We start from the raw sequence: 13,892 nt of genomic DNA, 5'->3' as shown, positions 1-13,892 counted from the left end.
ACTTGAGCAAGAACCTGCCTCCAACAAGCCTGATCCAGGCTAGTTGCCTCATTTCTACATTGGAACTAAAATTATAAGAAAATATTCTTTTAAAAAGAAAATTTCATGCAAATGTGGGCACAAATCTCTTTGGCATATCTTTGCAGAGTTTTAGGATCATGTCAAAATCTGATGCCAGCCCATTTTCTCTGGTGTAGGTTTTGTCATGAAATGTTCATACAGTATTAGCATGCTAGATTTCTTGCTTAATGTATCATCTACCATCCATTGATTTATCCATTTCTCTTTCTTTTATATTCAATTATGTTATAGCATTTTGATTTATTTTGTGTATTTGGGAGGTATAGTCACAATGTTTAACTTTTAAATTCCCCAACTCAGACATTTTGATCAAGATCTAGATTTTGAGACCAAAAATTTAAAAATATTAAAACAATTAATAAGGCAATAAAAACTCTTGTATCAAAATTCTGTTACAACATGAATAAAAACTGTCAAAGTTAATGAAAACACATCATACCTCATACAGAAGACCAATTTCACCTAATTCAACTTAAACTATAAAAAGAAGCATCTTACTGTAGGTGTAAACTGGCTTTGAGAGTTATACTCTGTTTTTCTAAATTGATGGAAAACAGGACTAGTTGGGTCAGAAGAGAAGTTGCTATTATTACATGGCCAAAAATACCTTGTGTTTCTGAAACTGGCCAGCCAACTTTCTACTTACCTTTTTAACCTGATTTCTTGGTTGATTGCTTTCTGGTCTTCTAGACCTCTTTTGCACTCTTTATAGATATTATATGCACAAGTTTGAGAGACTTCCCCAGGAAAGTGTCTAGCTTCAGAACTATACTTTTTCAAACATAATCTTTCTTAAAAAGTTAAGAATATATTCACCTTTATAACAGACCATTGGGTCATTGGGTCAGATAGATAGATAGATAGATAGATAGATAGATAGATAGATAGATAGATAGATAGATAGATAGATTATTGTAGTGATACTCTCTAAGTGCCTAATGGTTCTAATACCCATAATAATCCATAATTTATTAAACTAATTGTGTTAGTAGTCCCAAATTATTGGAAAGAAATCCATTGATTAATACTTCTTTTATATATGTCTTCAAAATATAAAAAGTGTCTAAAGGGTCTAACACGCAATCTCTCTAATGATTTACTAGTAGTTCCAAATTATTGAAAAAACATTAATTAATGTTTTTATATTTCTTGAAAAATATATTGTTTACTTAGAATAAGAATTTTTACATCTGGAGAACTTCAAACTTGATTAAATTTCCCGTTGAACTCTCACAGCATTGAGGATAGACTTGTAGCCTTCACAATAGAGATATGAAACTATACCTGTTTGGTGTGTTTTATACAGAGCATGAAGTAATTTGTACTTTAGAGGCTTGGTTTTTTTTATTCCCTCTATAAATATGACGGTGAAGATTTTATAAATCATGTACAGAATGATAGCTGCATCGGTACAGTTCACATTGTACTTAAGCACTTTGTAAACATCACTTTATCACAAAGCAGCGTCTATTTTATAAAAATTAAACAAATAAAACCATGACCTATTTGAGATAATGTAAATAGAAAGCTCTCTGGAATAAAAACCTCTTGATTTCAAAATCTTCTAAAATAAAGTGAAGGAAGAATGAGAAAAAAATTCTCACTGATACAGATGGGGAGATTATAGCAGGATCATACAAAAAGGCTTATCTAGTGAGTTACAAGTTCCCTTTACTCTTTTTTTTTTCCTTTTAAATATCCAAGTATTTTTCCTGGGTCACAACCATATCAAATAGTAACACAACCTAAGTTTTCTACTGGGTCACTAGTAAAAACTCATCAATAGGATTCCAGTTCTCAGAGATCTTCTCCCTTAATGCCAACACCCGACTGCAAAGTTTTCCATCCTCAAGGTGGTCTCCCCTAGCTTCATCTCCTTTCTTGATCTTTTGGCCCTTTCTCTCAGCCCAGACACCTCCGCCATTTCCCCATTCCATCTCGTCTTCAGGACTTTTCTTGTGTCTTTTTTGTTCATATAGCCTTCTTCAAGGCACCAGTAAATCTCTAGTATCAGTCATCTCAACCCCTTGTTATGAGTGGCTGGTATCTAAGTATAGTTCCTCAGGACCATCCATGTCTGAAGAGTTAATGAGACTATTTCACAGGAGAACTACACCTCAGTAGGCATGACCCTAACTTCTGGTATTGACTCTACCACAGTAAAACTTGAACTTACAGTATCAGCTTAGACAAAACCCTTGATTTCTTTCTACCTCAGTTCCTTCAACTGTAAGAAAAAAATCAGCAAATAATAAAGGAAGACCTGGTGCCTTTTCATGCAAAAAAAGTGTGTTTTACAGGAAAGCACCATACAAATGAGGAGGAAGCTCATAGGAGGAAGCTAGCAGTCTCCTAGGGTTCCCATACTACTGTATGAGAATATTGTGTCTGAAACCTCTGCTGTCAGTGACTGGGACTTTGATGCTGTCGATGATAGGATTTATTCTCTTTTCCTTTGCAAGGAGGCAGAATTATTTACGAGATTGTAGGAAATATACTGTTATTTTGAGACCAAATTCTATTTATACAATACTTTCTTTCATGCTCAAAGACAAACAAATAATATATAAATATAATATTTTATGCCTCTTATATGTTCCAAAGACCCTTTCCTTCTTGGGTCCTAGGAACATATAAGAGGTTACAGTTCAGCTGGTAGAGTACTTGCCTAGTGTCCTAAGTAAATACCCGGTAGCACATTAGCAAGGTGTGATGGTTCACATCTGTAATCCCAGACTTCAGTAGTTGGATGCAGGAGGATTAGAAATTCAAGGTCATCTTCACCTATATAAGAAGTCCAAGGCCATACTGGGTTACTTGAGGCCCTATCTCAAAAAATGAATTAATTAATCAAAAAATGTGAATGGTCACTGGATTTCCACTCACTACTCCTGGTTTTTACTCTCCACATTTAACCTATCTAACTTCAAAGTGCCCGTGCAGGAAACTTATGTGCTTTTTCCAGTTGCAGAAAGCCTTTGGGTTTTTCTAAGTGTAGACAATGGATTCTATGACTTACTTCAATTTTAATCTTCAGTTATTTTTATTACATCTTAAAATCTTGACCTTGTTGAAAAGACTGAGTTCTTCTGGGACCAGCCTTGAACATTAGCTTTGGGTTTTTCTGAGAAGTGGCTTTTCACGAATTGCCTAGTTGGCTTCTGCCCACTTCTTATTCATACGACTTGGCCTAGCATGGAGAGGATTGGGCAGCGGTATGAGGGAGGGGGAGGGAGTCTCTGCCCTCTGCAACTTTTGTCTCAGGCTAACGGTGTCTGGAGCTTAAGCTGGTACTTGTGACTTTTTCACTTTTCTTCCTTCATTGCAGGCCCAGAACTGCCTCACTAAGCTATACAAGCTAGATAAGATGCAGTTCCGACAAACCATGAGGGACTATGTGAACAAGGACTCCCTCAATAATGTGGTGGACTTCTTGCATGCTTTGCTAGGATTTTGTATGGAGCCAGTCACTGACAGTAAGTAAAGCCACCCCTGAGTGTGAGGAGCTGCCACCGTGAGGTAAAGCAGGTAGTGTTTCCCTGACACACTCAATATCTAGGGCTAGAACTCAGAAGAAAAATATTTATACATGCCTGTTTACATGTGCTCCCGTATGCATGTGGGACTGTGTGTAATAAAAACAAAGAGATGCCTCTGAATAATTTTATGACACATGGTATCCTCACAAGGTAATTTATCTCATTAAATAGGAATTTTATCACGCTAAGAGAAAATATTGCTTCCTTGTAGACCCCTTGAAATAACCATCTCCTCTTAGAGCTAGTTTAATCATTTTATAAATTTGAAAACATTAAGCAAGGATTATAGTCAAGATCTTTGAAAGAATTTACAAATTATAAGCTTAAATCTCTCTCTCTCCTATCCTCCCTCCCCCCCCTTCTCCCCATCTCATTTCTAATTTGATGTGAGAACTCTAAGCACAGATTTCAGCATTACTTTCAGTATTGTAGCTCTGGAGATAAATCTTCATCAATTGGTCCAGACAGTGAAGGCTTGATAATCAAGCATGCTGTGTTCTCTGAGGATTCTTGAGACATAGAGTGAGTCACAGTGACTCAGACGGACAGCACAGCACAGATTCTTATCCATCACTCTGAGAGCTGTATATATTCTTCCCACAATCCACAGTTGACTCCCATGTCATAAAGATTCCTTTTGAAAAGCCACAAAAGACATATGTGTCTTCTCAAGATCTGTGGGTATGTCAAAAACAAAAACAAAAACAAAAGGTCTAAAATACCATGGAGGTTCACAGCCTTTTGGTCTCCAGCATTCTCCATGCCCTGTGTTAAGGAGGTTGTGCTGAAGGAGAGTGGAAGTGTTTCCTCCCCACATGTGCCCAGAGCTTCTGGCAACAAATGCTAGCAGGACTCAGTTTCCCCTGAACTGCAACAGTTCTACAAGGGCTCCATCACTTTGGCCTTGCCGCATAGCTCATGCTGACCAGTCTCAAGCCCCTTCTGACATACTGGATAATTTCCCCTAAAAAAAGCCCACCAAAGAAGGTGGAGTCACATATTTTCTCTATGGAGAAACCAATAGTTGGTCTCTCTCTTCCTTCCTTCCTTCCTTCCTTCCTTCCTTCCTTCCTTCCTTCCTTCCTTCCTTCCTTCCTTCCTTCCCTCCCTCCCTCCCTCCCTCCCTCCCTCCCTCCCTCCCTCCCTCCCTCCCTCCCTCTCTGTCTCCCTCCCTCCCTCCTTTTCTTCCTCCCTCCTCCCTTCTTCCCCCCTCTTTCTTTTGACCCCCTTTCCTTTCTAAGATTAATCAACCCAAATATTCCTCTGCAAGAGCCACATCAGAACACATCAAAGCACATACTGTGACGCAGACTGATTGTTTTTCTAATCTGCACAGGGATCATTACACTGGTAAATCTTAAATCATTGTGTCTGAACTTTCGTGCAGGCCTTCCCAGTTCCCTAGCTGCCAATCACTTCCTTACATCCTACAGTTGTGTATTGCCTTTAACACATGCCTTTACGTTCCAGACAAGGCTGGATTTGGAAATAACTTCACCACAGTGGACAACAAATCCACAGCCCAAAATGTGGAGGGCATTATCGTTGGTGCCATGTTCAAGTCCCTCATCACACGCTGTGCCTCAACCACACACGAGCTACACAGCCCTGAGAATCTGGTGAGAAGTGTTCCCCCATTGCTAACAGCGGCTCACATCCTGTGACCTGGAAGAAGGAAAACTGACATCTAAAATCACAGTACCCACTTTTTTCCAGTGTCACCCCATCTCACCATGGAGCCCTAACCCTCTGTCCTACCTACAGTTCACTTATCTTCCTTTTCAACCACACAGGCTTGTGTTGAGCATGGTGACATGGATACGGGTACTTTTAGCCTTTCAGAAAGAAGGAGATAGATAGAATATGTTATTGATTCATGAAGTATGAAAGGATGTTATTCCAAGAATTATTTGAAACTGCATTTACTTTCAAGAATTCATAAAAATATGCTATCGAAATTTGTTTCACTTTCTTTTTATTAAACATTATAATCTTTATTTCCTCTAAATAAAAGCATGTGGTAATTCAGGAAATGAAGTTAACAAGTAGTGTGGGAGAAAACTATTATGAAATGTCCAAGTCCTTCCAAGAACAGGATGTCTTGGGATACTCAGTGTAGATACAAGAAGACAAACTTGACACAGATAGGTGAATTCAGGCCCCTTTGAGTACCAAAAGAGCATCCCGCCTATTTCTGTTAGATGCTGTGATTTCTATATCGAAATGAGCTCATTTACACATATGGACCTAGATGCTGCTTTACTAAATGGAGGGCATTATTTTATATTATCCTAAACTGCGAAGTGGTTCATTTTAGATAAACATAACTTTCATAAACCAAATGGAAATTACTTTTGCTACGGTCAATGGCATTCCTGCAATGTTTTTGGACCTCAAATGTAACACAGACACCATTCATACATTCGTTTTGGTTCTGGCTAGACATGATATTTAAAGCTCATTGTGGTGCATGTGAGTTCTTACAAATCTTAATTCACAACTTCATATATAGAAGAAATATTAAATTCTTTACTTATCCATAGGCTTACCTTTGCCTATGAACTGCTATCCTACCAGAATAACTCGAGTCAAACGAGTCACTCTTAGGTTTCCCACTCCGCGAAGTCTCAGGCAATGTATCTAGAGTGAGTAGAACCCGGCCATTCGTCAGCAGCTGTTTGCGACAGTGCTCCCTGCTGATGTGTAGGCCCTTGCACGCCCTGGTGAAAAAAGAAAATTGCTCTTAGCTGTCTTTCTCTTCCATGGATGGGCAAATGAAGAACTGAGCGCAGGACTCAAGGCCCTGCTCCCCACAGGACACAACGGACATTGTTTCTGTTCTTCCTTCCTCCTTCCTGAAGATCATGGGCATAACTGTCCCATTGTAGTGGGTTCTGAAAAACAAAGGTATCAAGGTAATTTTTTTATGTCCTTAAATTCTGTTTTACCACAAAGCTGAAGTAACTACCACTTTAAAGAAGAGAATCATGGAACAAAACTTAGTATCTCAAGGAAAAATAAGTATACACACATTTTTAAAGGTCCACCCACCAGTGTTCTGGCATTATTGGCCCGTCTGCACAATCTTAGGTTCTTGGCCATAGCACACTCAGTGCAACTACAGCATACATATCATTTACTACGTATGTCCAGAAAAGTTCATCATCCTATCAACGATCAACCTTCATTAGAACTATATAAATGAATTACTTTACATAAAACCATAATAATCCAGGCCAGAAGCTGATTAGGGGCTAAAGTTTCCATTCTAAATAAAATTCTGGTTACCTTTTTTTTTTCTTCACCTCCTCCTCTTCTTCTGGCAAAATAACATTCTCTTTGTAACTCATGATTAATAGAGAAAACTTGGGCGTCCAACGTTTAAGAGCATAGACTGATGTCTTCCAAGTGGTACAGCTGACTATGAATTTGAAGTTTGCTCTCTGTCCTCTCCTCTAGTGAATATGTAGAGTAGCATTCTCCTGTAGGAAAAGTGGGAAAACCAAACACATCTGGTTTTTTGTTTTTTGTTTTTACCTCAGCAGATGGTACTATTTTTTATTATTTAAATAATATTATGTTTATTTCTAACAGTGGGGGGCAGACACAGTGGGAAAGGCATGTCTACTAAAAGGGGAGGAGATCCATGGAGTTTATATAGGGTGTTTGGAGAATGGGAAATTAATACAGCTTCAGAGACCTATGTACCAATGCCTAGGTTCTCCGTCATGCAGTTGTTTGTCCAGACAAGGCCATTTTATCTTTACTCTGCTTTGCTCTGGCAACTAGGATATGGGTGATAGTGGGTGAGTGAGCTTGGCTGTGGGCAGTGAGGGGACAGGGCTGGGATCTCAGGTCTTGGTCAGGTCTGGCAGAGGCAAACACACCCATTACTCCAGGAGTGTTTTGTAGTCCTTTCATGACTCCGCCGCTCATCAAAACCCACGCGACAGACTTCTCTCCCCAGGACATCTCACCAGACAGCTTTCTGGTGACCTTGACTGCTCCCAAACCTTCTTCTTGCCTCCAAACAGGGACTGTACTGTGACATCCGCCAGCTGGTCCAGTTTATCAAAGAAGCTCACGGGAACGTCTTCAGGAGAGTGGCGCTTAGCGCTCTGCTTGACAGCGCTGAAAAGTTAGCGCCAGGGAAAAAAGTGGAGGAAAATGGACAGGAGTCTAAGCCTGCAGGTGGTAAAAGGTGGGAAGCTCTTTGAATATTAGTGTTTGTTAACCGTCAGGAGGACGTTACCCTTCAGCATGCTGTCCATGTGTCTCCCGGAGTGGTACAAAGTCGGCACAGGGATGGTAAAGCTATCCTATGTAACTGGTATCGCTCACATAGTCAGACTAAAGCTTTAAAATAAATGACTTTTTAAGGTGGAAGCTTTGGGAAAATTGGGTTACAAAGATTGCCCACATGGGTAGATTAGTATTTTCATAAATTATCACGGCAGTAGCTTTGTGTGAGAGTGAGCATTCTATGAACAGCCGACTCTTTTGCCATGTGATGCCCTGTAACATCCTTTCCATAGCAACATGGTAAACAGCCATCATCACCTGCCTTTGGGTTCCCAAGCCTCCAGAGTCATGAGTTAAATAAACCTCTTTTATTTATTTATTTTTTTAAATGGAATGAGCTCATATACTCAAATTTCACTCTATAGTTCTTAATTGCATTGTAAAACTTTATCATTGCTTTAGTCTTTTTAAAATATAATTTATAATTTTACCAAGAAAAAAGAAACAATTACCGACACCATGTTCTTTTGTTCAATAAATGGTGTTCTAGAGGCAGTGGAAAGATAAATTGCTGGACTGAGACATAGCTCAGTAGTAAAGTACCTACTCAGCTTGTATGGTATCCTGGATCCAATTCCCAACACTCCAGGGAAAAATTGCTACGCAATACTGTGTTGTTTATCTTTCCAGTAATTGTGTGTTTATTTAACGCCTACTGTATGTTAGACAGCCCTTACAAGGATTAAAAGCCTCCAGACTCCAAGTTTTGCTTGCATGTAAGGCCCCTGCTTGCTGCAGTGAGATACTGCTGTGGAAGCTGGTCTAGTAGTAAACTGTAATTTCCACACAAAATGGGCTCATGGGGAGAAATGCTAGCAAGCAGATGTGTTGTCAGTAGCCGACGGTTCCCTTTGTAGAGCATATGAGAGATCAAACAGTGATGACTTGCTCTGTTGTGATTGGTGCCATGTGCCATTTGTTTAGGTCGGAGGCAGGAAGCATCGCAGATAAGGGCCAGGTGTCCTCTGCACCTGAGGAATGTCGAAGCTTCATGTCTGGTCGCCCCTCGCAGACACCTGAACAGTAAGCAGAATCAAGTTTTGTCTTCAATGCAGAGAATTAGGCACTTCACATTGAAAGAAAATTTATTTTCTAAACTACTTTTGGGTCTTTGTTTCTTATTTTGATTTTTATTAGTTTGTTTTCATTTCCTTGAAACTTGGCCCTCTGTTCTTACAATTATAATCCCAGTGCCACCGACTGGTCCGGGTGAGGCCAAATAGCAACCTTTGTGCCTAGAGAAAGGCTCTCTAGTCTTATTTTTTCCTTGCCTTCCTTGTACCTCCGCCTTTCACTCAGCAGCAGGGAAACAGGAAAAGTAGTGTGCACTTGAGCTGCCGTGTACTTCGCTGTTTAAAAGTCACAACTTTAAAATGGATAAATTGCTCCTCATTATTCTCAATGAATACTCTTTTATCCTTTCAGGAAAAAAGAAAAGAAGGGTATGTTTCAAAACTACTGAATTTCAACTGAAATGTAGACTCTACTCCATAGCACTGCCGTCTTAGATCCATTCCAGTGCCTTAACATCAATTTATCTCTGGTTTGTTTGTTTTTCGAGACAGGGTTTCTCTGTAGCTTTTGGTTCCTGTCCTGGAACTAGTTCTTTTAGACCAGGATGGCCTTGAACTCACAGAGATCCACCTGCCACTGCCTCCCAAGTGCTATTAAAGGCGTGTGCCACCACCACTCAGCTTTATCTCTGGTTTTCACACCGATGAAAGTCAAAAGCATCCTCAAGTTAGTGCCTGCAGAAGGTGTGAGGTTACTACAGATATTAAGTGCACAGACTAGACCCATGTGAGGTTCATGTTACTCATTTGTCTTTGGGGAATTATTTACATATAAGTAGCATGGTCTACATTTCAAACATACATCATTGTAGGTGTACAATTTTGCTTCGCACAACCCTATTTAATAATATTTTTGTTTAGTAATTTTTCAAATATTCTAGGTATTAGTGTATCCTTCTTTCATAACAAGGTAAATTAAAGGTGAGAAGCCAACATTCCTCAAACATAGGAGTATGCAAATGAGTTCTTCAAAACCATGAATGTCTACACAATTCTTATGTGCTTCAGAATCATTGAGATTGTGCCTTTTTGCAATTAGTTAAATAAATGGGCCCAGTAACCACATGTATTTATTGATAAAGGTATAGCACCAAGATGGAGCTTCACTCATTTTAGATAATTAATACACATGTTTCAAGAAGAAATGAATAATATGCATTCAGTGTATGAAGAATGTGCAATGCTTACAGGATGGAACCTTCAGACTTTTACTAAGCTTTCATTTCACTTTCTTTAACTTCTTTCTTCAATATTGAACTTTAGGTTTTCCTTTACAGAAATCCTCAAAGACATGACAAGGGTCCAAATTTAGCTCCAAACAGAGCATAAAGAACTGGTAAAATAAATTCCATATTCAAGTGGCCAGAGGACTCGTTAAAAGACATTAGACGAAACATGATTTTTCCCCAATTAGCATTGGCAACTATTGAAGTAATCTGATAAATGAAAATGTTCTAAAAGATAATTTTAATTTTCAAAATAAAATTGGCTATGCTAGCACATGTTTGGGTTCTTTTAGAGCTCCAGATATTCTCTTTGTTCTGTGTTCTATAGACACACCAAATTTCTCCACATTTGGCATATGACTGTTTTAACATGCCTTGCCATGTGTGATAGAGTCACACATCTTCAAATATGGAATTTTCCCATCACTTAAATGGGTTCAAGAAATGAGCACACGAAGAATCCTTTGTTTAGAGAAAGGTGACAAGTTCCTCTGCTAGTCCTGGCTCCTCCTCTACCTCGGTTCTCTTCTCTCTCTGCTCCCCCCACCCCACTCTGCCACCATTCACCCTGCTGCTGCTGCTTCTTCCTAAACACCCAAAATTCCAAGTCAGTAACTCTAGTGATGGTTTAATGTGATGGTTTTTCTGACGCTCCTTGCTGCTGATGTAGCAGTTTCTTAGAGAGGGCAATAAATGACGACTTCCCTGAATATGGAAGATTCTCTTAACTGGGGCACTTATGCAGGCTCTTACCATCATGCCTCTTCTTCAGGAAGGCAAGAAGAGCTTGGCACACTGTTGCCCTCCTAACTTAAAGACTTGGTCAATTCTAGAAACCTAGTTCAAATATATACCTATTCATAAATATAATGGCATAATTTAGAAGAAAACCTTACAATATATAGAACTTACTATGTATATTTATCTATTTTCTATAGATGATTATATTATACAGTATTATCAATATTTGGATCAATTCAGGACTCTACCCTCAAACATGTAAATAAAATTGACATAAAATCTGTAAAAAAGTGTCATCACAACACTAGAGCATTTTCTAGTATTATTTCTTTCCAAACTACAAACATAATGCATGCTGTTCAAGATGGAAAATATGGAAAACACAGAAGACTATACAAGGGAAATCAAAATACCAAAATACTATGACTACAGCTACCTCTGCAAACCTTTCATTTTATGCTGGGAACATTTTTGAGCATGCACATCCAAATTCACACCCAGACATGTGATCGCATGTGTGATTTCTTAAGGTTATTAACATTGTTTTCTCCTATTTAACTCGTTTGATCATTGCTTTTAACTTTACAGTGGGTCATAAATAGTGTTTAAGACAACCTTCTTCTGAAATAAGTATTTTTTAACTGAATACTTTTATTTTGAGAATAATATAAAGCCTTTGAATTTTGTCTGTAATAGTACTGGCTTGTCATGTTCATCTTAAAACCTGACTTATATCAGGAAGGAATTCTGACTGTAAGGCTGTCGTGGGAGAATTGTGCCTTCACCAGTAAAGGCAACAACGTGCATGGGAATTGGCTAACGGCATTTGTAGCCAATGATACACAAAGTCAAGACTCTTTCCCTATATGGAAGTCCCAGATTTAGACCCTGAGATTATATCCATGTTCAACACTGGCCATGCATACCTCTTCCTGTCTTATGAACAATCCCATCTTTTCATTGATATTACTTCTTAGAAACTGAATATCTTAGTTTAGGGGCTTGATATTGACTTTCAAAAATATACCTTGTTGCACAGAATATAAATGTTCCCAAAATACCAAGATGTTTTATCTTTTCAGTGACAGTATGATGGACATTACTTTCTCCTTCTAACCACCTTAATCTTTTTTATCCACCTTTAGTGGATAAAAAATAAGAATTTTAGCTTATTATTGTTATTATTATTTCAAGATAAAGTTCTCATAATACTAGTTACTTTTTCTAATTGGAAACCTTTGTTCAGGTCTTCTGACATGTTCTCTTTGGTCAGACCTCTATTTTCACTTTTAAACTTGACACATTTTTCAACTTAATTGACTGTAGAATGACATATCCCTTAAACACGATGATAAAATTTTAGTCATTAATTAATTAACTCATTCATTAATTTATGGACATTCTTTTGAGAGTTTATTGTGTACCCAGTGTAATATTGTGCTGCAGTGAGAGCTGGGACATTGCACAAGAGCCAGGGTGCTTTTAAAAAAGTTAAATATTTACTGGCATTTCAAGTGCTTCTGCTGTTGTGACTCATACTGTAGGCGGACATCTGCAATAATATTTAGCCTTTTTATTAAAGTTGAAAAAATGACCACCTTCACTAGGTTACTGAGACAGCACTGTTTCCAGGAAGAGCTCAGAGCCAACGCTGGCCTCCCGACTCCCATGCTTTCTCCCTCTCTTCTCCTATCCAGCCCATCAAGGAGCATCTTGCAGAGTTTGCCTAAAAACCAAAGCTGACAGCACTAAGCTGTGCGATGTTATTTAACCCTATTCTCTACTTCTCTGTAGTGATGAACAAATGCAAGGGGGCAATCTGGGACGGAAAGATTTCTGGCGCAAGATGTTCAAATCCCAAAGTGCAGCAAGTGACACCAGCAGCCAGTCTGAGCAGGATACTTCAGAATGTACCACAGCCCACTCAGGGAACACCTCGGACCGGCGTGCTCGTTCACGGTCGCGCAGAATCTCCCTGAGGAAGAAGTTGAAACTCCCCATAGGTAAAAGTATGTCTGTATTTATTTATGGATTTGCTTATTATCATGCCATCAAATCCATGAGTAATTGAGACAAAGCATAGCACGCGTGGAGGTGGGTGGGTCAGTGGATTGAGAAGAAAAGCTTTCAAGTTGCAAGCCCTCGCCTGACATCCTTCCATTAGTTCATTTACGCTTCTGCTAAATGCAGATATTTCCCAAATATCCACTGCATGCATCTGCTCTGTGCAAAATACACAACTCTTGGTGTTGGTGGATTTGAGCAGGAGCCACTACCACTAAAGCAGATCATCATAAAACCAAGTGCAGTTGCAAACTATGAATTCTGTGAAGAGAAAACAGGCAGCACTATGAAGGCAGACACAAACGAAGCCTAACACACACAAAGTAAGAATGAGAAGAGTCCAAGGGTAACATGCAAAACTCATAGGCTGGGAGGAACTGGGAGGAACCGGTTCCGTAGGAAAATGGCGGACTCACTGCCTCAGAAGAGCAAGCCTGATCATGTGCAAGTCAGGTGGCACTTTATCACGTCCCTCACGCGCCCAAGTGTCAGGGAGAGCAGAACGATGTAAGCTGGTAAACCTTATAGAAGACAGTTGTACATGGTAAGAGAATCTGACAGAAAGCTGCCAGTAGCCCAGGCAAAAATAAAAGAACATTTAGATTGTGGATTAAGCAGAAACAGAGAAATAGACAGATTTGAGAACTGCTTAGGAGGTAAATGTATGAGTTTTCAAGAGATATGGAGAACTTGTGTAGCATGCGTGGATGGATTGTGGTTTTCTGCAGTGGAAGGGACCAGATCTATTTGTCCTACACTTATGTTCTCATGCCATTTTATAGTTCAACCCTGAACATTTTGATTCAAAACATGTCTGCTGAACACAACTTGTTTTTGCTTCTATTTATACTAGAGCCCTGTTGACT

At 39.1% G+C, this 13,892-nt stretch overlaps 1 protein-coding gene across 9 annotated transcripts in view; it reads left to right on the top strand.

Moving 5' to 3' along the window:
- The window catches only part of Unc80 (unc-80 homolog, NALCN channel complex subunit), a 191,109-nt gene that overhangs the window by 41,283 nt on the left and 135,934 nt on the right, over positions 1-13,892 (top strand). For 6 of the 9 annotated variants that reach the window (XM_057761422.1, XM_057761420.1, XM_057761419.1 and 3 more), the window contains exons 15-19: positions 3,410-3,557; positions 5,091-5,239; positions 7,655-7,821; positions 8,847-8,945; positions 12,757-12,971. In XM_057761422.1, coding sequence (XP_057617405.1) covers positions 3,410-3,557; positions 5,091-5,239; positions 7,655-7,821; positions 8,847-8,945; positions 12,757-12,971 — 778 coding nt within the window. The remainder of the gene's footprint in view (positions 1-3,409; positions 3,558-5,090; positions 5,240-7,654; positions 7,822-8,846; positions 8,946-12,756; positions 12,972-13,892) is intronic. The other 3 variants (XM_057761417.1, XM_057761416.1, XM_057761421.1) reach the window with 1 other exon arrangement.

This window comes from Chionomys nivalis, chromosome 2 (genome assembly GCF_950005125.1).
Source record: "Chionomys nivalis chromosome 2, mChiNiv1.1, whole genome shotgun sequence".
Classification (NCBI taxonomy): Eukaryota; Metazoa; Chordata; class Mammalia; order Rodentia; family Cricetidae; genus Chionomys; species Chionomys nivalis.
Note: the sequence above shows the minus strand (reverse complement) of the source record. Positions and strands in the feature narration are given on the sequence as shown.